General features: G+C 37.0%; 1 protein-coding gene across 2 annotated transcripts in view; it reads right to left on the bottom strand.

Annotated features, from left to right (window-relative positions):
* Positions 1–169: 169 nt before the first annotated feature.
* The window catches only part of LOC119079343 (oocyte zinc finger protein XlCOF6-like), a 38,318-nt gene continuing 18,925 nt past the window's right edge, over positions 170–19,562 (bottom strand). Inside the window, exons 1-2 of one of the 2 annotated variants that reach the window (XM_037187172.1) lie at positions 2,874–2,964; positions 170–2,503 (exon numbers count right to left, since the gene is read on the bottom strand). In XM_037187172.1, the coding sequence (XP_037043067.1) occupies positions 237–2,498 (2,262 nt within the window). In that variant the 5' untranslated portion in view covers positions 2,499–2,503; positions 2,874–2,964 and the 3' untranslated portion in view covers positions 170–236. Of the gene's footprint in view, positions 2,504–2,873; positions 2,965–19,562 lie in introns of those variants that run through there. The other variant, XM_037187171.1, reaches the window with a different exon arrangement.

The following is a 19,562-nucleotide window of genomic DNA, read 5'->3' as shown; positions in this document are numbered from 1 at the left end:
CCGGATTTCATTTCCGTAAAGTGGCGAGGACACAGGCGTGTATGGGTTCGTTGGAAAGCTGAGGTCGAGTACTTCTGGGGCAAATATTACCTTCCAAAAATTTAATGATAAACGGCCGAAAATATGACATTATACGACAAAATATGAGGCTTTCAAATTTGATTTTCTCAATAAATTTCCAATTTTTAAAATTTTTATTTTTAGTTTTTATTCACAGATTTTGTGCTATCGGGTAGTTATGATGATTTCACAACAACAGTTCCAGTGCGGTGTGAGTGCCGTTTGTGTTGTGTCAGGTCAGACTTTCCAACAAATCTCAATGGGCACTCATCACAACAGAATGATTTGACGCCCACGTGCCTTAACAAATGCATCTCTAAGTGTGACTTTATTCGAAATTTAAATCCACAAATATCGCAGATAAAATTTCTTATACCCTCGTGCATGCGTTTGTGACGTTGGAACGTATGATGCAATCTGTACGTCTTTCCACATTTGTCGCAACAAAATTGATTAACGCCAGGTTCATGAATCCGCTGATGGTGTTTGAAACGTGTTTGTGTTGCAAATTTTTCATCGCATTCACCGCAGGAGAATGGCTTTTCCACAATTCGTGGACGTCTATTGTAGTGGACGGAAGGTTTATGCAGCTTTTTCTCTACGTCTTTTTCAACGATTGCCGTTTGAATCTGAGCTGCCTGTATTTCTGTTTTTCCATTCCGCAGTAGTCCTTCGGCTATTGTGACTGGCTTTACTTTCTGTCCTTCGTCAAAAAAACCATCGGCGAACGAATCAACGCTAATCGGTCGGTCTACTGTAGGACTCAATGTCTCTGAAAACGTCGAGCAATCGTCTTCACTATTACTGTCCTCAGCGCAAGGTTGTTGTGGTGTTTCAGATACAATTTTCGACTTTCCTGCGATAGTGGTAGAACCTTTATTGTCCTCAGCGCCAGTTGACTGAGACACAATCTTAGGCTTTCCTGCGCCATTGAGAGAATTTTTATTGTGAATTCGTTTGTGTTGATTTAGCAAAGTTTTAGTTGAAAATTTCGAGCTACACAAATCGCACTCGAAAGGCTTCTCTTTGTCCTCGGGTTTCTTCTGCCGGTGACTACGTTTGTGTTGGTTCAGCAAAGATCGGGTGGTAAATGCCGAGCTACATTCTTCGCAACTAAAAGGCTTCTCTCCGCTGTGGGTTAGTTTGTGTGAATCGAGACCAGATTTTGCAGCGAATCCCATTCCACATTGGTCGCAGATAAATGGTTTATCTCCACTGTGCCGTGCTTTGTGCGTTTGCAGAACATGCTTGTAGCTGAAGTTCATTCCACAATCATCGCACGAGAACGTTTTATCGCTGATCTCGTTGTGCGTAAGCCGGTGCGTTTTTAAGGCAGCCTTGTAGCCAAACGTCTTTCCGCAATCTCCACAACTGAAAGGCTTTGCGCCGGTATGTCTGACTTTGTGATTGGTAAGGCCTGTTTTTGAGGAGAAAAGCATCCCACATTCGTCGCAGGAAAAACGTTTTTCTTTGCGGTGAGCTAGGCTCTGATGAAGTGTCAGCTCATACCTTCTGCAGAATCTCGCACCACATTCATCGCAGCCGTTCGGTTTGATTTCAGAATGTGAAACTTTATGATTTGTGAGAGATTGTGGATGTGTGTATCCTTTACCGCATACATCACAAACGTACGGACTCAGACCCAAATGTTTCAGTTTGTGACTGTTTAATGACGTCTTTGTAGCAAATTTAGCGTCACATTCATCGCATTGAAATGCCTTCTCTCCTCTATGTGTTGCTTCATGCTTTTTGAATGCTGCTTTCTGTATGAATCTCTTGCCACAATATTCGCATTCCCAAGTTTTCTCATCAAAATGAATCTTCATGTGGAGCGGGAGCGCACCCTTCGACTTAAAAGTCTTTCCACATATGTCACACATCACACTTTTTTCGCCATGAACATCCTGCTGATGACATCGAAGTTTTGTCCTATTTTTAAACACTTTCCCGCATACTTTGCAATCGAGCTCTTTTTCACCAAGTGGCTCACCGGTGTGCATGGTCTTATGCTTGAATGCGGTGGTCTCATGAAGAAACTTCAGCCCACAAATTTCGCAAGGAAACCCATCCTCCACAACTTTAAATGGCTTTAAATGCCATTTAACGTGTCTGGCGTAATTGGATTTTTGATCAAAACATTGTCCACATTTGTCACACTTAAATTCATTTATACTCTGGTCCTGTGGCAGCTGAGGGTCTGTGTGCAGTAATTCTTCGATGTTTCTTAACTTTATCGCCGCAGCATTAGATGCTGCTGCTGGAACACATTCGTATTCACCAAACGTTATTTCAGATTTAATGTCTACGGCTGTAGCATCATCGTCGTCAATTAATGCTATCGAAGGATCAACTCTCGCACCGATAACATTGTCGCGCAATTCTATGTTGAGAGTCGATTTGTCATCGGGCGGTTCGGCTTTTATCTGATGATTGTCCATTTGACCTTAAGGAATAAAATGTCGATTAATTTCAATGAACAAACAATCGTTCCATGGGGAAACAACAATGAAAAATCTTGTCCTACCAGTAGACCATTCGCCCATTATTTGCCTATTATTTCCCCGTTATTTGCTTGTATTTCCCTTTATTCGCCCGAACCCTGTCCCACCATTCTCAACTCTCGTTGTTTCCCCCTCGCAATCGTTACATCTCAAAGTAGTCTTTTTCGGAGTGTTTGTTTTTGGTTTGTTTACATCGTAAAACACTGTTAAAACTGTCAGAGGTCTGCAGTTCTAACAAATATTTTATGATTTTCATTACAACAAAATGAACAGAATCCATTAGTCAGTAAATTTTAATTTATTGTTACTTACCTTTCGATATGCAATGGCTTTCTATGGCTTAGTCTCCTTAGTATGCTTAGTGATCTTCGTAACTATCTATTTTGTCAAAATGAAAAATGCAGAAACGTCAAGTAGCAAAACGAATGTTGAACAAAACCAGTGATGACAGCACATTTTCGGTTTCAAGTTTGTTCGCCAAAAGACGAGACACGCAGGTATCATATCTGAGGTATGGTCTGTCTATACAAACCGAAGGACATAGCCATTTCCCTTATTTCACCCTTAGACGAACTCAGTTGTCGCTTACTCATCAATTTCACCAAATCTATCAAGTTCAACAAATGCATTTAACGTAACCTCACTTGCAGAAAATTGGAAAGTTTGAACATTCGTTTTTAATTAGCGCATACAAAAACAATTTGATCCCCAATATTTTATGACGGTTAAGTTAGCTCAAAAGTTTTCTCAAAATTGTAGCGATATCGCTAACCTTGAACGATTTTGCGCTACAAAATCAGTTAGCGCTATTTCGTAGCGCTAAATCAATTTTGAGAAATCTTCAGATATTTGGAATTTTGAGAAAACTTTCAGATTTCGGGATAACTTCAGTCGTACGGAATTCTGAGAAAAATTTCAGATTTTGGGAAAACTTCGGTCGTACCGAATTTTGAGAAAACTTTCAGATTTTGGGATATCTTCGGTCATACGGAATTTTGAGAAATCTATAAAATCTTGGGATATCTACGGTCGTCCCATATTTTGAGAAAACTTTCAGATGTTGGGATAACTTCGGTCGTCTCGTATTCTGAGAAAACGTTCAGATTTTGGGATATCGTCGGTCGTACCGAAATTTGAGAAAACTTTCAGATTTTGGGATATCTTCGGTCGTCCCATATTTTGAGAAAACTTTCAGATTTTGGGATATCTTCGGTCATACGGAATTTTGAGAAAACTATATAATCTTGGGATATCTACGGTCGTCTGGTATTTTGAGAAAACTTTTAGATTTTGGGATAATTTCGGACTTCCCATATTTTGAGAAAACTTTCAGATTTTGGGATAACTTCGGTCGTCCCGTATTCTGAGAAAACTGTCAGATTCTGGGATAACTTCGGTCATACGGAATTTTGAGAAATCTAATCTTGGGATATCTACGGTCGTACCGAATTTTGAGAAAACATTCAGGTTTTGCGGTATGTTCCGTCGCAGTCTATACACCGAAAATTTTGAGTTTGGAAAAGAAAGATCCCGTAGAATCGATTTTTTGATGTTTACGATTTAATTATGGCGAATTAGTGGATCAAGGGTGTGTCGATTTCATTGATGCATAGTACGAAGAGTTGTGTTTCATTTCATTTCAATATTTTTATTAACGAAAAATCTCGAAAATTTATAATTTTTTCATTTTAGTATTAAAAAAAACTGTGAATTGATTTCTAATATCATCAAGGTAAAAGTTTTGATTTTTAATCTTCATTTACACATAATTCAAACACAAAAAAGTAGTCTTTAACACGTATCGGTGCTCGTTTCGTTGAATTTAGATAGCGGCAATGCACTTGGAATTATGTGTAAATGTAGTTTAAAAATCAAAACTTTTATCTTGAATTAGAATTCAATTCACAGTTTTTTTTAATACTAAAATGAAAAAATTAGAAATCAAATGTCCGAGATTTTTCGTTAATAAAAATATTGAAATGAAATAAAACACAACTCTTGGTACTATGCATCAATAAAATCGACACACCCTTGATCCACTAATTCGCCATAATTAAATCGTAAACATCAAAAAATCGATTCTACGGGATCTTTCTTTTCCAAATTCAAAATTTTCGGTGTATAGACTGCAACGGAACATACCGCAAAACCTGAATGTTTTCTCAAAATTCGGTACGACCGTAGATATCCCAAGATTTTATAGATTTATAGTTTTCTCAAAATTCTGTATGACCGAAGATATCCCAAAATCTGAAAGTTTTCTCAAAATTCGGTACGACCGAAGTTATCCCAAAATCTGACAGTTTTCTCAGAATACGGAACGACCGAAGTTATCCCAAAATCTGAAAGTTTTCTCAAAATTCCGTACGACCGAAGTTATCCCAAAATCTGAAAGTTTTCTCAAAATTCCGTACGACCGAAGTTATCCCAAGATTATATAGTTTTCTCAAAATTCCGTATGACCGAAGATATCCCAAAATCTGAAAGTTTTCTCAAAATATGGGACGACCGAAGATATCCCAAAATCTGAAAGTTTTCTCAAATTTCGGTACGACCGACGATATCCCAAAATCTGAAAGATTTCTCAGAATACGAGACGACCGAAGTTATCCCAAAATCTGAAAGTTTTCTCAAAATTTTAAATGTCTGAAGATTTCTCAAAATTGATGTAGCGCTACGAAATAGCGCTAACTGATTTCGTAGCGCAAAATCGTTCAAGGTTAGCGATATCGCTAAAATTTTGAGAAAACTTTTGAGCTAACTTAACCGTCATAATATTTTGACTTAAATCGATAATACGTACGCTCTTCCAGGTCGAGACAGTGAGCTGGAAATAGTATTTCTGCAACTGCGCTGCGAAAAGTGAACTTTTTCATGCCTACTTTGAAGAGCGTAATGGGGGTATTTTTTTCACTAGTTGTGAAAAGTCTTTTCGCAACTAGTGGTGAAATGTAGGTGTGGTTAGCCGTAATCGTTTAGTATATTTATGCGAAGCTGATCAATAAAAACAGAAATTTATTTATCGACACATCGTAAAAATTAAGAAAATTGTCAAAAAATATTACTGATGCAGTCAATTTGTATTTCAAAACACAATAATCAAACGCATATAGCTAGCCACCTAAACGTTTACTTGTTTTTTTTTTGATTTCAATACGACGGAATTCGTTATAAATTACACCATTTTCACAACATTTTGCACGATATTAATATCCATATTCACAAACGAATCGGATTATTCCCTTGACTGAAAGTCAGGGTCTTACACCAGAAAATACCGAAAAATGTGGGTAACAAAAAGGTTCACTGTGATTGAAAATGTATGAAATGCTATGAAAAACGTTAAATGTGGGTAACAAAAAAACGTTGAGGGCACGATACCTTGAGTAATTTTTAACCAATTTGGATGATTCTTTTTTTTAAATACGTGGAATTAAAATCCCGAGGCTAAGTTCGAAGATGGGCTATGTAGGACTAAGGATCTGGAAGCTATCCGAGAAAAACGGGATTTTACACTGTTGATCATAGCCTCAATTAGAAAAGATTACTTTGATTAAATTTAATTTTGTTTGGTAGTGTGGGTAAATCATATAAGTTTGTTTTCGATGTGCTTGAAACTAGTAGGAAGAATAATTTCATCATTCGATGCCCATCTTTTAACGTGTAAACATCTCTTGCTAGTGAACTACTAACATCTTGATAGTTGACTATCAAATTTGATAGTTGACTATTGTCAGGTATTCTAGCAAGTCACTCGAGAGAAAATATAAGAAACAATCAAGAAGGCGAGTTTCGGGGGAGAAGAATCTAGACAGGAGAAAAGGTGTGTGTCATAATGGTGTAATCGAGGAAGAAATAAAGAAATTGTCGGACAAGAGTTCGGGGGACAACATCCCCAGGTAAATAGTTTCAATGTAGAAAATAGTATTCCAAACAAGTGGCGCAGCCTGAAAACAAATATTTTGAATAAATAGTGGAAGTGAAAAGAATGGTGATTTTGAGTAAAAAAAAGTCAATGTGTGTTGTCATAAGTTCAGTCTCGGCCTAGATATTTGCATCTAAAGAAAATGGACAGATTTCTTGGAACAAAATAGTGAACTAAGTCAGTGTAAATTTCTTGAAAACAAAAGAACAATCCTTATGAAAGATACCAGTGGTCAAAAGTTGATCTAGAAGAAAAAATGTGAGAAATACCGTGTAAACGTTGTCACAAGTGTTACTTGAAGTGTACGTAATGATTGTTTCGATCAATGAACCAAAAGTTTCCCTGACAATTGTGAGAAAACGATATGAAAAAAAATGTTTTCGTTGAACTTATGTGACTCCTATGAAAAAAAGCCTATGAAGCTTTTGGGTTTTGTTGGACAATTTTACTGATTTGGTGACTTTTATTTAACTTTTGATACTACAAAACAACTTTGGAAAAGGAATCAAAATTTTATTGTGAACAGTTGGTGAACTCAAGTTGGTTTTGGCCCGGAAATTGATTCGATAATAGTGCGTGCATCATTCAGTCAGGTAATTCACGCCGTAAGTGCGCCTTAAATTCAAACATAATATAGAAACGCAGAAATAAATCTATAACGCAGACTTTTAAATCTCTATTGCAACTATACCAACAAAAATAACCTAAATGTCACTCATTTGTTTGTTGATTTTTCCAATTTTCAAAAATCATAAAATGGAATTCTGCTGGTATGTTAATTGTCTGCATGTTTTGTTCGACGCATTGTCAAAGTCCTTAGAAAAAAATAAAACGCGCTATATCCACCGATTCGATAATAGCATCGTTCATATTGGTATCGTCATCGCCAGGTTCATCATTCTCAAAATGATTTCTCAAAATCCATTTAAACCCCACAGGCGGAACTTTCTGCAACTCTTCGTAAAGCTCTCTCCATTTCATTTCGCTTAAAACTCGATTCGTTGATCGTGGAGGTTTCGGTATATTAAAGACTTCATCAACTGTATGAACATTGTTGGCTTCACTTGGTTTCGGAGCCCAACAGTCACTATCGGTCTTTGAAATTTCGTAATAAGGGGCCAACAAAGTTGCCGCAATATGGTGGCAGATCTCTAGCCCTCGAGGACATTCGCATTGAGCAGTCTCAACTTCTTAATCATCAGACAGGCGTATCTAAGAAATAAGTTAGCTTAAGGAAGCTATGTCTATAGTTAAAAGGAGCAATCATATGTACCTCAACGGCATATGTACGTTGTTTCATAGAAGCATTCACTTTTCCTCTGATTATTTTGAGATTTCCGTCGAATGCAACCTCTTTCACATTTTTCGATTTAAAAGAATTTTCTCCTCTTTTAAAAAGATTGTGATTATTATTAAAATACAAAATTATCGATGAAAGGGATATTAACGAATCCATTATTCCCAATATGAATGAAATTGAATGTAAACAATGGATCACGTCAACAAAAGAATTTGGATTTTTTTTTTTACATTGGCAGTCATGACTTTTTCCTGAACGTTAAATCGCCCCCGATGCGTTGCAAAATTTCAAATATTGAGCGGACTGACGGCGTGAATAAGATGACTTGTTCAGTCAAATAGAAGTCGAAGTCGGAATTATTATGTGAGAGATGGTAATGCAATGCGCTTCACATCAAATTGGTTGGTCAGTTAAGGTCTGACAGTGATGTTGTACGACGTACGTCAGATGAGGCGTTTGTGTTGAGGCGGTGCTACGTTCAGGGGGTACGATGGTTTATATCAGTTTTTCGGAAGTTTATATTAGCTTATGTAGACTTGTGAATAACTGGGGTGAACCGTTTTATTTTTTTGAACGTGGATGCTTTTTTCAACAAAGATGCAGCTGTAGACTGTTGCCCGTGAAGTAATTTTATTGAAAGGAAAGCTAAAATCATTGACGTACATTATGTGGAGTTGAAGGAACAAAAGAAATACTTTTGTGCAACAAATTATTCTTAAAGTAGAGTAGAGATGACTACTGGGGATGTGGCCGGAGTCAGCTCACCGGAGTGTGGATTGGGCACAGGCAGTAGTTATTTCTCAAGAAAGCTCCAAATAAGTTTAATATTGTTGACAGTCTGGCAAAATTCGTAAATTCTGGCTTCGATTGGCGACAACAGATTTGGTTCAATGGAATGTTCAATGACAACGGTTGAACATCACATATTGGAAAGGTGCAGGCACAGCATGATAGTTCAGTGAAAATTTCATGAATTGGTCAAAGAGGCTCATCCATCAAAGAGAGGCCAAGAAAACTCAGTCAATGAGAGGGACGTCGATATCAAATGTAAAGTCGAACATTTTGATAGCTTGAGAAATAGAATTGGCAGCATTCAATTTGCGTAAAGAGACAAATTGGTTTGGTCAAAATGATACAAATGAATTGGAGATGGTACAAATGAATTGGAAATGGTACAAATGAATTGGAGATGGTACAAATGAATTGGAAATGGTACAAATGAATTGGAGATGGTACAAATGAATTGGAGATGAATTGGAAAGTACAAATGTGTGGGTTCATGCAACACGGCTCACGGTGTGCCTGAACCAAATTTAAACAAAATTTTTTGCACCTCTGATTTTTCTTCTTATTTCTCTTTTTTGGGTCCATAACAAACAACTTTTGTTCGAGGGGTAGGTTGGCGCAGCGGACGCTTTTCGAAAAAATTGCGAAAACGTCATCTGAAGTCCATTATTTGGCCGTTTCCTGCACTTTTAATAACTGTTGTGGGCTAAATGACTTATTATATAAATTTTGGTAAGTTATCTGATCATTGAAAGTGATCAAGAATACTGTGAACTAGTTACAAGAACTTAATGTGCCACTAAATGTGACAATTATGATGTTATTCTTCGATATATGTGAGCAGCGCTCCAAAATTTCGGAGTAGCTGTACGTAACAGCATTGTAGGACCAATCAGAGTTTAATATGACTACAGTTTCCTAATGTTAGTATCTTTTCGATGTCTTCGAAGCAGATAAAAACGATTCTCTATTTAAATTATATATTTTTCGTTACGAAAGTGTCGGTTTTGGTGGTTTCGGTTTCACGGAGGTCCCTTAACTTAGCTACATTTTTTCTATAGTGTTGCAATATTGGACAAAAAGATAACTAGATAACATCACAAAATGTTTTAATATATTCGGTATGGCTAGAAGCATGTATGGCAAAAAAATGTCAATCAAATCTTCAAAAAATATAGACGAAATTGGATGGTCATTGGGGCGCAACACTGGAATTCGTTGGTCATTGGACGCAACACTGGAATTCGTTGGTCATTGGACGTAACACTGGAATTCGTTGGTCATTGGACGTAACACTGGAATTCGTTGGCCATTGGACGTAACACTGGAATTCGTTGGTCATCGGACGTAACACTGGAATTCGTTGGCCATTGTACGCAACACTGGAATTCGTTGGCCATTGGACGCAACACTGGAATTCGTTGGCCATTGGACGCAACACTGGAATTCGTTGGCCATTGGACGCACCACGGAAATCAAGGAATTTGGAAACTAAAAGTCTTAACGAAATCCTGGTGGCAATTTGTTGACCTTAATAATTAAGGAAATTATTGAAGGTCAAGGTTGGAGTATGTCAGGTATTCTAGCAAGTCACTCGAGAGAAAATATAAGAAACAATCAAGAAGGCGAGTTTCGGGGGAGAAGAATCTAGACAGGAGAAAAGGTGTGTGTCATAATGGTGTAATCGAGGAAGAAATAAAGAAATTGTCGGACAAGAGTTCGGGGGACAACATCCCCAGGTAAATAGTTTCAATGTAGAAAATAGTATTCCCAACAACTATCAAATTTGATAGTTGACTATCAAATTTGATAGTTGACTATCAAATTTGATAGTTGACTATCAAATTTGATAGTTGACCAACAACTTGATAGTTGACTATCAAATTTTATAGTTGACTATCAAATTTGATAGTTGACTAACAAATTTCATAGTTGACTATCAAGTTGTTTGTCATTTATCAATAGATAGTTTTTTACTCCCTTTACAACCACATCTTACTTACGCCAGCAAAATTCCTGTTATCAAATTAGCACACTTTGAAAAGTGTAAGAAATTTTAATAAAAAAGTTAAATTTTTGCAGGCAATATAAGATGAATTATCTCAACTAATTTCTGAAGATTTTTTTAAATACATTTTCTTGCACAGATAATCCGTAGACCCTCTAAACCCCTGTGCGTCTTTCTCTTAAGACGGCAAATGTGGTATTGGGTTCAGGTGAAATAAGAAAAATCGCTATGATACTATGATCTGCCACAAAATAAACAACATTTTATAAATTTAATGAGAGCCCGAAAGTGGCAAAAATTTTAAATTTTTAGTTCATTTTAAAATGTAGACAAGTAGGTCATTTCAAACAGATTTATAAAAATTCGCACAAATATTATTGTTTAATGAAAATTTGTCAATAAACGAATAGATGAAACATTTATTTATTGAAACCAAAATACTGTCAACAACTAGTGCATTGTGTCCAAAATATAGTACACCGGCAACTCTCATCTTTTATTTATTTATTTTATTATTTTATTTCTCATCTTTTATAATGACAACATAGTAGGGTTCTCCGTATACAACCCCTCTTGGAAAATCTGTTCTACTGCTTCGTTGCAGTATAGGTTTCTTGTTTCTTCCAAGCAACGGTTAAGCCGAACAAAATGAACCGTACACGAACTGATGTCATCCATAGAACCATAACCACAACTTATTTTTCTTTGTTATTTTGACAATTGCATTGTTAATAGTGTTGAGGTTATTGCTCTATGGATGACGGCTCTATTGTATGAAATGCCAACTGTCATGTACACGGGGGCAAAACGGAATGCAACCTGATGACTGTGAATTCTGACTTACGATGTTTTCTGTCCAACTTTTGAGAATCGCTCCAAATCATGATACAATAAAAACTTTGACAATTTAAAACTTGAACTTGTTTTTAAGAAAACGCTTAGATGTAGGGGTGACAGAGTGTTCGGAGACTTCCCTTAACAAAAAAAATGTGTATTCAGTAGTCAGACGACTTTATTTTAAAAACATCGACATTCGACATCGTCACAATGTAAATTTAACGGTTCATTCAGCCAAAAGACCAGTTTTGATTTGCACTGCCATCACAATCATGAACTTCAATATGAGCTCCATTTAAACTAGTTACCGAGTGTAGACAATTGTCGCCTCTGACGTTAACAATTTGGCCAGAGGGAGTAAATATCCATTGTTGCTGTGAGTATCCATGGCATCTCCATATGCGTAGGAATGATCCATTTTGAGCAGTAGAGCTCGCGTCTAGGCAGCTACCCATTACTCTTATTGTGTTATCACTTAGTAGGGTGATAAATCGTTGATGCCTAGTTGAATTACAGTCGTACAGGACAGTTCTAGTTCCATCGGCGGTTCCACCTTGAAAAACGTCTAAACATCTACCGTTAATACCACGAATGGGACCTCTGAAATTACGAAAAACTAAATCTTCAGCAACGGCATCGGTGCTTAGATTCGTTTTCAAGTCTTCAGGACGTTGAATGAATGCTACCGGCGATGATGATTCGTCCATCAGTTGAGTGCCATTGGTCAGTTCATCGTCTGCGAATTCCAAACTTTTCCCCTCCAGTGATGACACGAAGGCGTCCGTTGGATTTTTACCAAATAGTACACAACAAGAAATTATTAGCACAAACTTCATTTTTGAACTGTCTGCTAATTTTGGTCAGTTTGGGGTGCTTATATATGTGGCTCAGCTCCTTATCATTGATATACTTTTGTTTTCGAATTGTCAGGACGTCGGTTCGAATATTTTTTGGCGCAAATTTTTGTAATTTTGGATCGTATCTTTTTCTTTTTGGGATTTTTCTTTTTTTTATTGAAATAAAAAGAAAAATACCCATCCAGGTAAAACTTGGTTTTTAATATTGATAATTTTGAAAAAGTAACCAGAATTTTTGATTTTATCAATATGACACCGCCGCTGAGAAAATGTTCGAAGGAAGACTGTCCGCCTAAGAACATTTCTGCTGATCGTTTACGTTTCTGTTTTCGCTGCAAGGACCCGATTCATCTGCCATGCTATGGAGTTGATAAGACAGTGGAGGAGATTTTCTTCATCGACAACATTGTGATGGTCTGCGATAAATGTCTAGGAGAACCAAATGAAATGCCATCACCGAAACGTAAACAATCCACCGCTTCCGTCAACTTGGTTCAAAGTACCATCGATGTTCAGAATCCCGTATTATCGCTATCTAAAACCGTAACCGTTACACCAGCTTGGACACCGTCAAAGTCTCATACCGCCAAAAATAGTCAACAACTACAAACCGTAATTGAAACTTTAGTCCAAAAGATCGAAACTCAAACATCAACGATTGAAGGATTGAAAGCATCAGTCGACACGATGAATGAAACTGTATCGCTGCAAAAAGTAGCTGTTGGAGAGTCAATTAAAGTCAATAATGAAAACATCTCGTCGATTAAAAAGACGCTTGATCAGGTGCCGAATGTCAATAGCAAGAAATCTTATGCCGATACAGCCAAACAAGGTATTGTCTCATACAAGGGAACGCCGACAACGTCGAGGTCTAAACAAACGCCCAAATCAGACAAGCCAGTTATGTCTGGTACATCGAAAAATGTGATTGGAAGACCTTTAAACCGTTTCAAAACCAAACCAGAAAAAGCTATTTGGCTTTCACGTGTGCATCGGGAAACAACTTCGGACGAGATAACCGATTACATCAAAAATTCGATTGGAATAACGTCACCAGACATAGAGGTCCGTAAGTTGGTCAAGAAAGAGAGGGACTTATCGACTTACTCTTTCGTTTCGTTCTGCATCAAATGTTCGACATCCAATTTCGCTAAACTAATGGACCCGATATATTGGCCTGAAACCAGTCGAATACGTGAATTCGATTTGGAGTTGAAAACGTCAGCTGTACCGAAATTTCAATGGAATCAAGTACCCGTCAATAGTGAACCCAGCAATCAAGAGTCTGCCAATCAAGAACCGGAATCAAAAAACGAAGAACCGAAAACGCCCGTACTGATGGATCTAGGTCCCCAGAGTCCAGTAGCACCAGTAGTGGAGACACATTTACAGGCATAGGAGATTACCTCTCAGGTAACACTTTAAACAGTATATGTTCTAGCCAAGCAAATTATGACACTACACCAAGTAATTTGAATCGTTTTTCTACTACCGTATGTGATCGCAAGAGAAAGCATCAACCGCTCATCACGACGTTTTTCCGAAGTTCAACTGGAAATGATACCGAACCGACCGCTCAAACCTGCCCAAACCAAACCGAATACATGGATTCGATGCCGATATACTATAACAACTGCCGGAGTATTTCAAATAAACGCAACATCAGCATGAAAATTGAACTGTCGACCTACAAAGTGCTGTGTTTCACCGAAACTAAGGCGGACGCTAGTATTTCGAGCAGTGTTTACTTTCCTGATGCCTTTAAAGTGTACCGTAATGACCGAATTATCCAGAATTTAAGGCGAGCAGGTGGAGTTGCTATTTTGGTCCTTCACACATTAAACAGCAGAGCAATTGTATTCGATTTCATTGATGACGTCGACCTAAACAGTGAATTTTTGGCTATTGAAATACTCATCAAGCCCCAGGCAATGGTGGTCTACGTTTGCTACCAAAGTACATTCGACCTAGAAGTAGCAATGAAACATTATCGACGTGTTAAATTCATCGTAGAAAAATACCGTATGCACAAGATCATAGTTGTCGGTGACTTCAACCTTCATGATATTGTTTGGACAGCTGATTACGATGATGACAATGGATATTTGCCACACACGTTAACGAATGCCACTGCGAAGGGGATCAAACTACCAAACCGATGCTCTGTATTTTTTGGACAAAATGCTCAGTTTGTCATTGTCTCAACTGTCGGATTTTCGCAACACGTCTTCGAATGTTTTGGATTTGGTTTTTGTCAAAAATTCAAACGAATTCAGACTCAGCAAGGACAACTTCACTATCATCGAACAAAATCAACAAGATCCAAGCCACGTACCTTACGAAATAATGGTGGATTACTATGCTAATTCCTCTGCAAAGACCGAAGACGTTACTGTGTATCAATATGCACGCGGACACTATGATAGAATGGAATGCCAACTGAATGCGATCAATTTCCAACACGAATTTAATATCAGAGATGTTGACGCAGCATACGAATTCTTCGTTCAGACCATTAAATCTCTAATCGAACAAAACGTGTCAAAGAAAACAGTCAGAAAATACTCGAACAAACCGAAATGGTGGTCTCCAGAGTTACAGCGTCTTAAGAATCGTCGTGACAAGTTGTTTAAACGAAAAGCCAGAAACGAATCAACAACGTTGGAATATGAAGAGGCACATAAATTATTCAGTGAGGAAAGCGACCGTCGATACAACGAATATATCCGCCAGACACAAGAAAATATCAAATCAAATCCAGCTGAATTTTGGAAGTTTGCGAAAATGAATGGTGGCATCGAAAAGTACCCTGACAGACTAAAATTCGGTGATAAAATTGGCAATACAACGGAAGAAGTGGTAGACTTGTTTGCTGATTACTTCGAATCGATTTACGTACCTGATGAAGAGAATTGGGATTTTGACGATATTTACGTTCCGATAAGTAGTGCTGAAGAAATTAATGTCTCGTTGTTTGACATTGAAGCAGCGATTCATACACTGGAATCGAAGAGTGGAGCTGGACCAGACGAGATAAAACCATCGGTTTTGAAAATGTGTGCATCATCAGTTGCATGGCCAATATGGTTGCTGTATCAAAAATCTTTCAATATTGGTGAAATAGCAGCCACATCGAAAATATCACGAATCGTTCCGGTATACAAAAGAAAGGGTGACAAAGCAGACGTAAAGAACTATAGAGTCTCGTAGCCATCCAAACGATCGTACTAAAAATCCATGATATTGCAGTGAAGAAGAAGATTAGTGAGATTATTCAACCTCAACTGAAAAGCGCGCAACATGGATTCAGGAATAAGAGATCAGTTGTCACCAATCTGCTAGGTCTATCAATTATGGCTCACAATGCGTTCGAACGATCATGTCAACTCGACTTGTGTTACGGTGATTACAAAACTGCCTTCGACAAAGTGATAATACGTTTGTTAATTGTGAAATTTGCGAGATTTGGTATTGGGAAGAAAACAGCAAGGTGGATGTGTCAATATCTGGTTGGGAGGACCAATTACGTTCAAATCAGCATTTTTAAGTCAAGATTGTACGAATCTACATCTGGAGTACCGGCCGGAAGTTCTCTTGGCCCACAAATGTTCACAGTGTTTATCGATGATGTAGTCGACGTTCTTGAATTTGTGTGCCCTCTACTATTTGCGGATGACATCAAGTTGGCGTCCATTATCTTCGATCACAGCGATATACATCGAATGCAGCGAGATATCGATAACGTTAATAGATGGAACACAGAGAATCGTCTTCAATTCAACAAGGACAAATGTTACATATTCAGCATTTACCGAAGTGAATCATCGTTCATCAAAGCCGATTACACAATGGGTGATCACGTCATAGAGAGAGTCGAAGAAATGAACGATTTGGGATTTTTGGTCAACAGGTGGTTTCACCCGGGCAGTCACATTGAGCATATGGGAATGAAGTGTCGCCAGATGATTGGATGCATTAAACATTTTTCCAACGGCAATTTTACCAAAGAGACACAACGTATACTCTATTTGGCTTATGTACGTCCAAGGCTGGAATTTGCATCAACAATTTGGAATCCTGCGGCGCAAATCTACAAAGACGATATTGAATCTATACAGAAACAGTTCGTTATCTATTTGCTAGAAAGCCGTAGTAACGCAACGACATACAGGTTGGCTCCTTACGAGGATCGATGCAAGCAACTGAAGTTACAAAGTTTGGATACTCGTCGAACAATAGCTGATGCAATGCTTGCTTTTGATTTGTATAAAGGAAACGTGACTGATGATATTATCTCGCCTAGATTTGTTCGAAGTGAAAGTGTTTACGGTTTTCGAGAGACTACTATGAAATTGCTGGTTGAGCCGCGGTTTTCGAATGTGTATTTATCAGAACAACCGATCGTTCGGCTGATTAGACTTATTAATAAGCATAAAGCGGTTGTGACTAGGTGTGAGAATAGAACGACGTTTAAAAGTTTAATTTTAGAGGAGCTTGGTTTTTAGTGTTTGACGGAAGTAGTCTTAAGTATTTATGTTATCTACGTTTGTATATTTTGTACATTTTTATATTCAGCCAGTTTTTTGGCGGTGTCAATAAATTCAATTCAATTCACTTTTGTTTTTAATTTTTAATCATTTTTGACCAAAGAAGACGTTTTTCAGATTAAACCAAATGATAGGAAATTCTAAGTACCAGTCATTTCGTTCACAATGAATTATTTTATCTGAAGGCAGGATGCATGCAATTATGGCATAAGCTATCTGTGAGTGATCAGTGCCACTAAAATTAGTCGAAAATATTTGCGCAGCACAAGTATACCCAGTGATTTTATCGTTTAATGTGCGTAAAACAGTCTAAACTCGTCAATTTTCGAAATACTTGATGATTCTTTAAAAACCTTAGGTCCAATTTGAATCGATGTGGTCTTTGTTTCGGTCTCCGTTAATTCCATTTTGGTGACCTCTCAACCATAACACTTTTCTAAATTCACCTCACTGGAAACATTTTGTGAAATAAAAAATAGTGAACGGAATATAGCTTGTTGTCCATATAAATCAAGTCAATACTCTTTCTGCTAGAGAGTATTGATGAAGTCATATATCCGCAAACTACACTGCAAAACTGCATTTTAATTCTCTACGTTTAAACCATTTATTCCCTTGACTGAAAGTCAGGGTCTTACACCAGAAAATACCGAAAAATGTGGGTAACAAAAAGTTTCACTGTGATTGAAAATGTATGAAATGCTATGAAAAACGTTAAATGTGGGTAACAAAAAATCTTGAGTAATTTTTAACCAATTTGGATGATTCTTTTTTTTAAATACGTGGAATTAAAATCCCGAGGCTAAGTTCGAAGATGGGCTATGTAGGACTACGGATCTGGAAGCTATCCGAGAAAAACGGGATTTTATACTGTTGATCATAGCCTCAATTAAAAAAGATTACTTTGATGAAATTTGATTTTGTTTGGTAGTGTGGGTAAATCATATAAGTTTGTTTTCGACGTGCAAGAAACTAGTAGGAAGAATAATTTCATCATTCGATGCCCATCTTCTAACGTGTAAACATCTCTTGCTAACAACTTGATAGTTGACTATCAAATTTGATAGTTGACTAACAACTTGATAGTTGCCTATCAAATTTGATAGTTGACTAACAACTTGATAGTTGACTATCAAATTTGATAGTTGCCCATCAAATTTGATAGTTGACTATCAAATTTGATAGTTGACTAACAACTTGATAGTTGACTATCAAATTTGATAGTTGACTAACAAATTTGATAGTTGACTAACAACTTGATAGTTGACTAACAACTTGATAGTTGACTAACAAATTTGATAGTTGCCTATCAAATTTGATAGTTGACTAACAACTTGATAGTTGACTATCAAATTTGATAGTTGCCCATCAAATTTGATAGTTGACTATCAAATTTGATAGTTGACTATCAAATTTGATAGTTGACTAACAACTTGATAGTTGACTAACAAATTTGATAGTTGCCCATCAAATTTGATAGTTGACTATCAAATTTGATAGTTGCCCATCAAATTTGATAGTTGACTATCAAATTTGATAGTTGACTAACAACTTGATAGTTGACTAACAACTTGATAGTTGACTAACAAATTTGATAGTTGCCCATCAAATTTGATAGTTGACTAACAACTTGATAGTTGACTAACAAATTTGATAGTTGACTAACGGGGTAGGGTAGTCTCGCACACCACACAAATTATTGGTGTGCGAGATTCACCTCTAAGTGGTGAATCTCGCACAATCATGACTTTTCGTTACATGTCGTAGAAGGAAGCATACTATGATCGCGTGTGCGAGATTCCCCGACACCTGACTAACAACTTGATAGTTTGTCATTTATCAAGTAGGTAGTTTTTTATTCCCTTAACAACCACATCTTACGCCAGCAAAATGCCTGTTATCAAATTAGCACACTTTGATTAAAAAGTGTAAGAAATTTTAATAAAGTTAAATTTGTGCAGGCAATATAAATTATCTCAACTAATTTTTGAATATTTTTTTTTTAAATTCATGGAATTAAATGAATCAAAGAGAATATTGTAAAAAAATTTACGAGCGTGAAGTTTGCGGCGAGGGCCGTAATTCACACGAGTCGTGACATTTTATTCACGATTGAAGGTTTTGTGAATGGGAAATCGAGGGATTATTTTTTCTCGGTCTACCAATAAATTTCTCCTTTTACAAATATTTTTAATCCCTTTACCATTATAGAGTGGTACCAATTTACCGAAAATATTGGTAAACTGAGTTATTTTTAACGATGAACCAAAAACTAATTAAGTTCATTTATTACCATGTCACCATGTGAAGGTATATTAAGTACCGGGGAACTTCCTTTTTTTACGCAAAAGTGTAAGAGAAGAACATCTATCCCACTTTTTTATTTTATGAAAAAGTCCTCATTCCACATTCACAAAACAAGCTTCGCATCTACTCTGATGTAACAAAAAGGCAATCAAACAGAATAATAGACAGCTCATACGAGTGGGAAGTTTACGGCCAGAGCGAAGCGAAGCAATCTACACGAGTCATATTTTATTTATGATTTGAGGTTGATTGAAAATCTTGAAAATTGAAAATTTTTAAGAAAATTGAGAGCTCAAAAAGTGGTCAAAAATAATTCCACCTTACCCTCGATGGTTTCCAAGAAAAAAAAATTGTCAAATTTTACTGTCATTTGCGTGGAGTCATTAATATAGTAAATATATTATCTATTAAATGTGACAATTTTTCATGAATAC

The sequence above is a fragment of the Bradysia coprophila genome, unplaced genomic scaffold, assembly GCF_014529535.1.
Source record: "Bradysia coprophila strain Holo2 unplaced genomic scaffold, BU_Bcop_v1 contig_324, whole genome shotgun sequence".
Taxonomy (NCBI): Eukaryota; Metazoa; Arthropoda; class Insecta; order Diptera; family Sciaridae; genus Bradysia; species Bradysia coprophila.
Note: the sequence above shows the minus strand (reverse complement) of the source record. Positions and strands in the feature narration are given on the sequence as shown.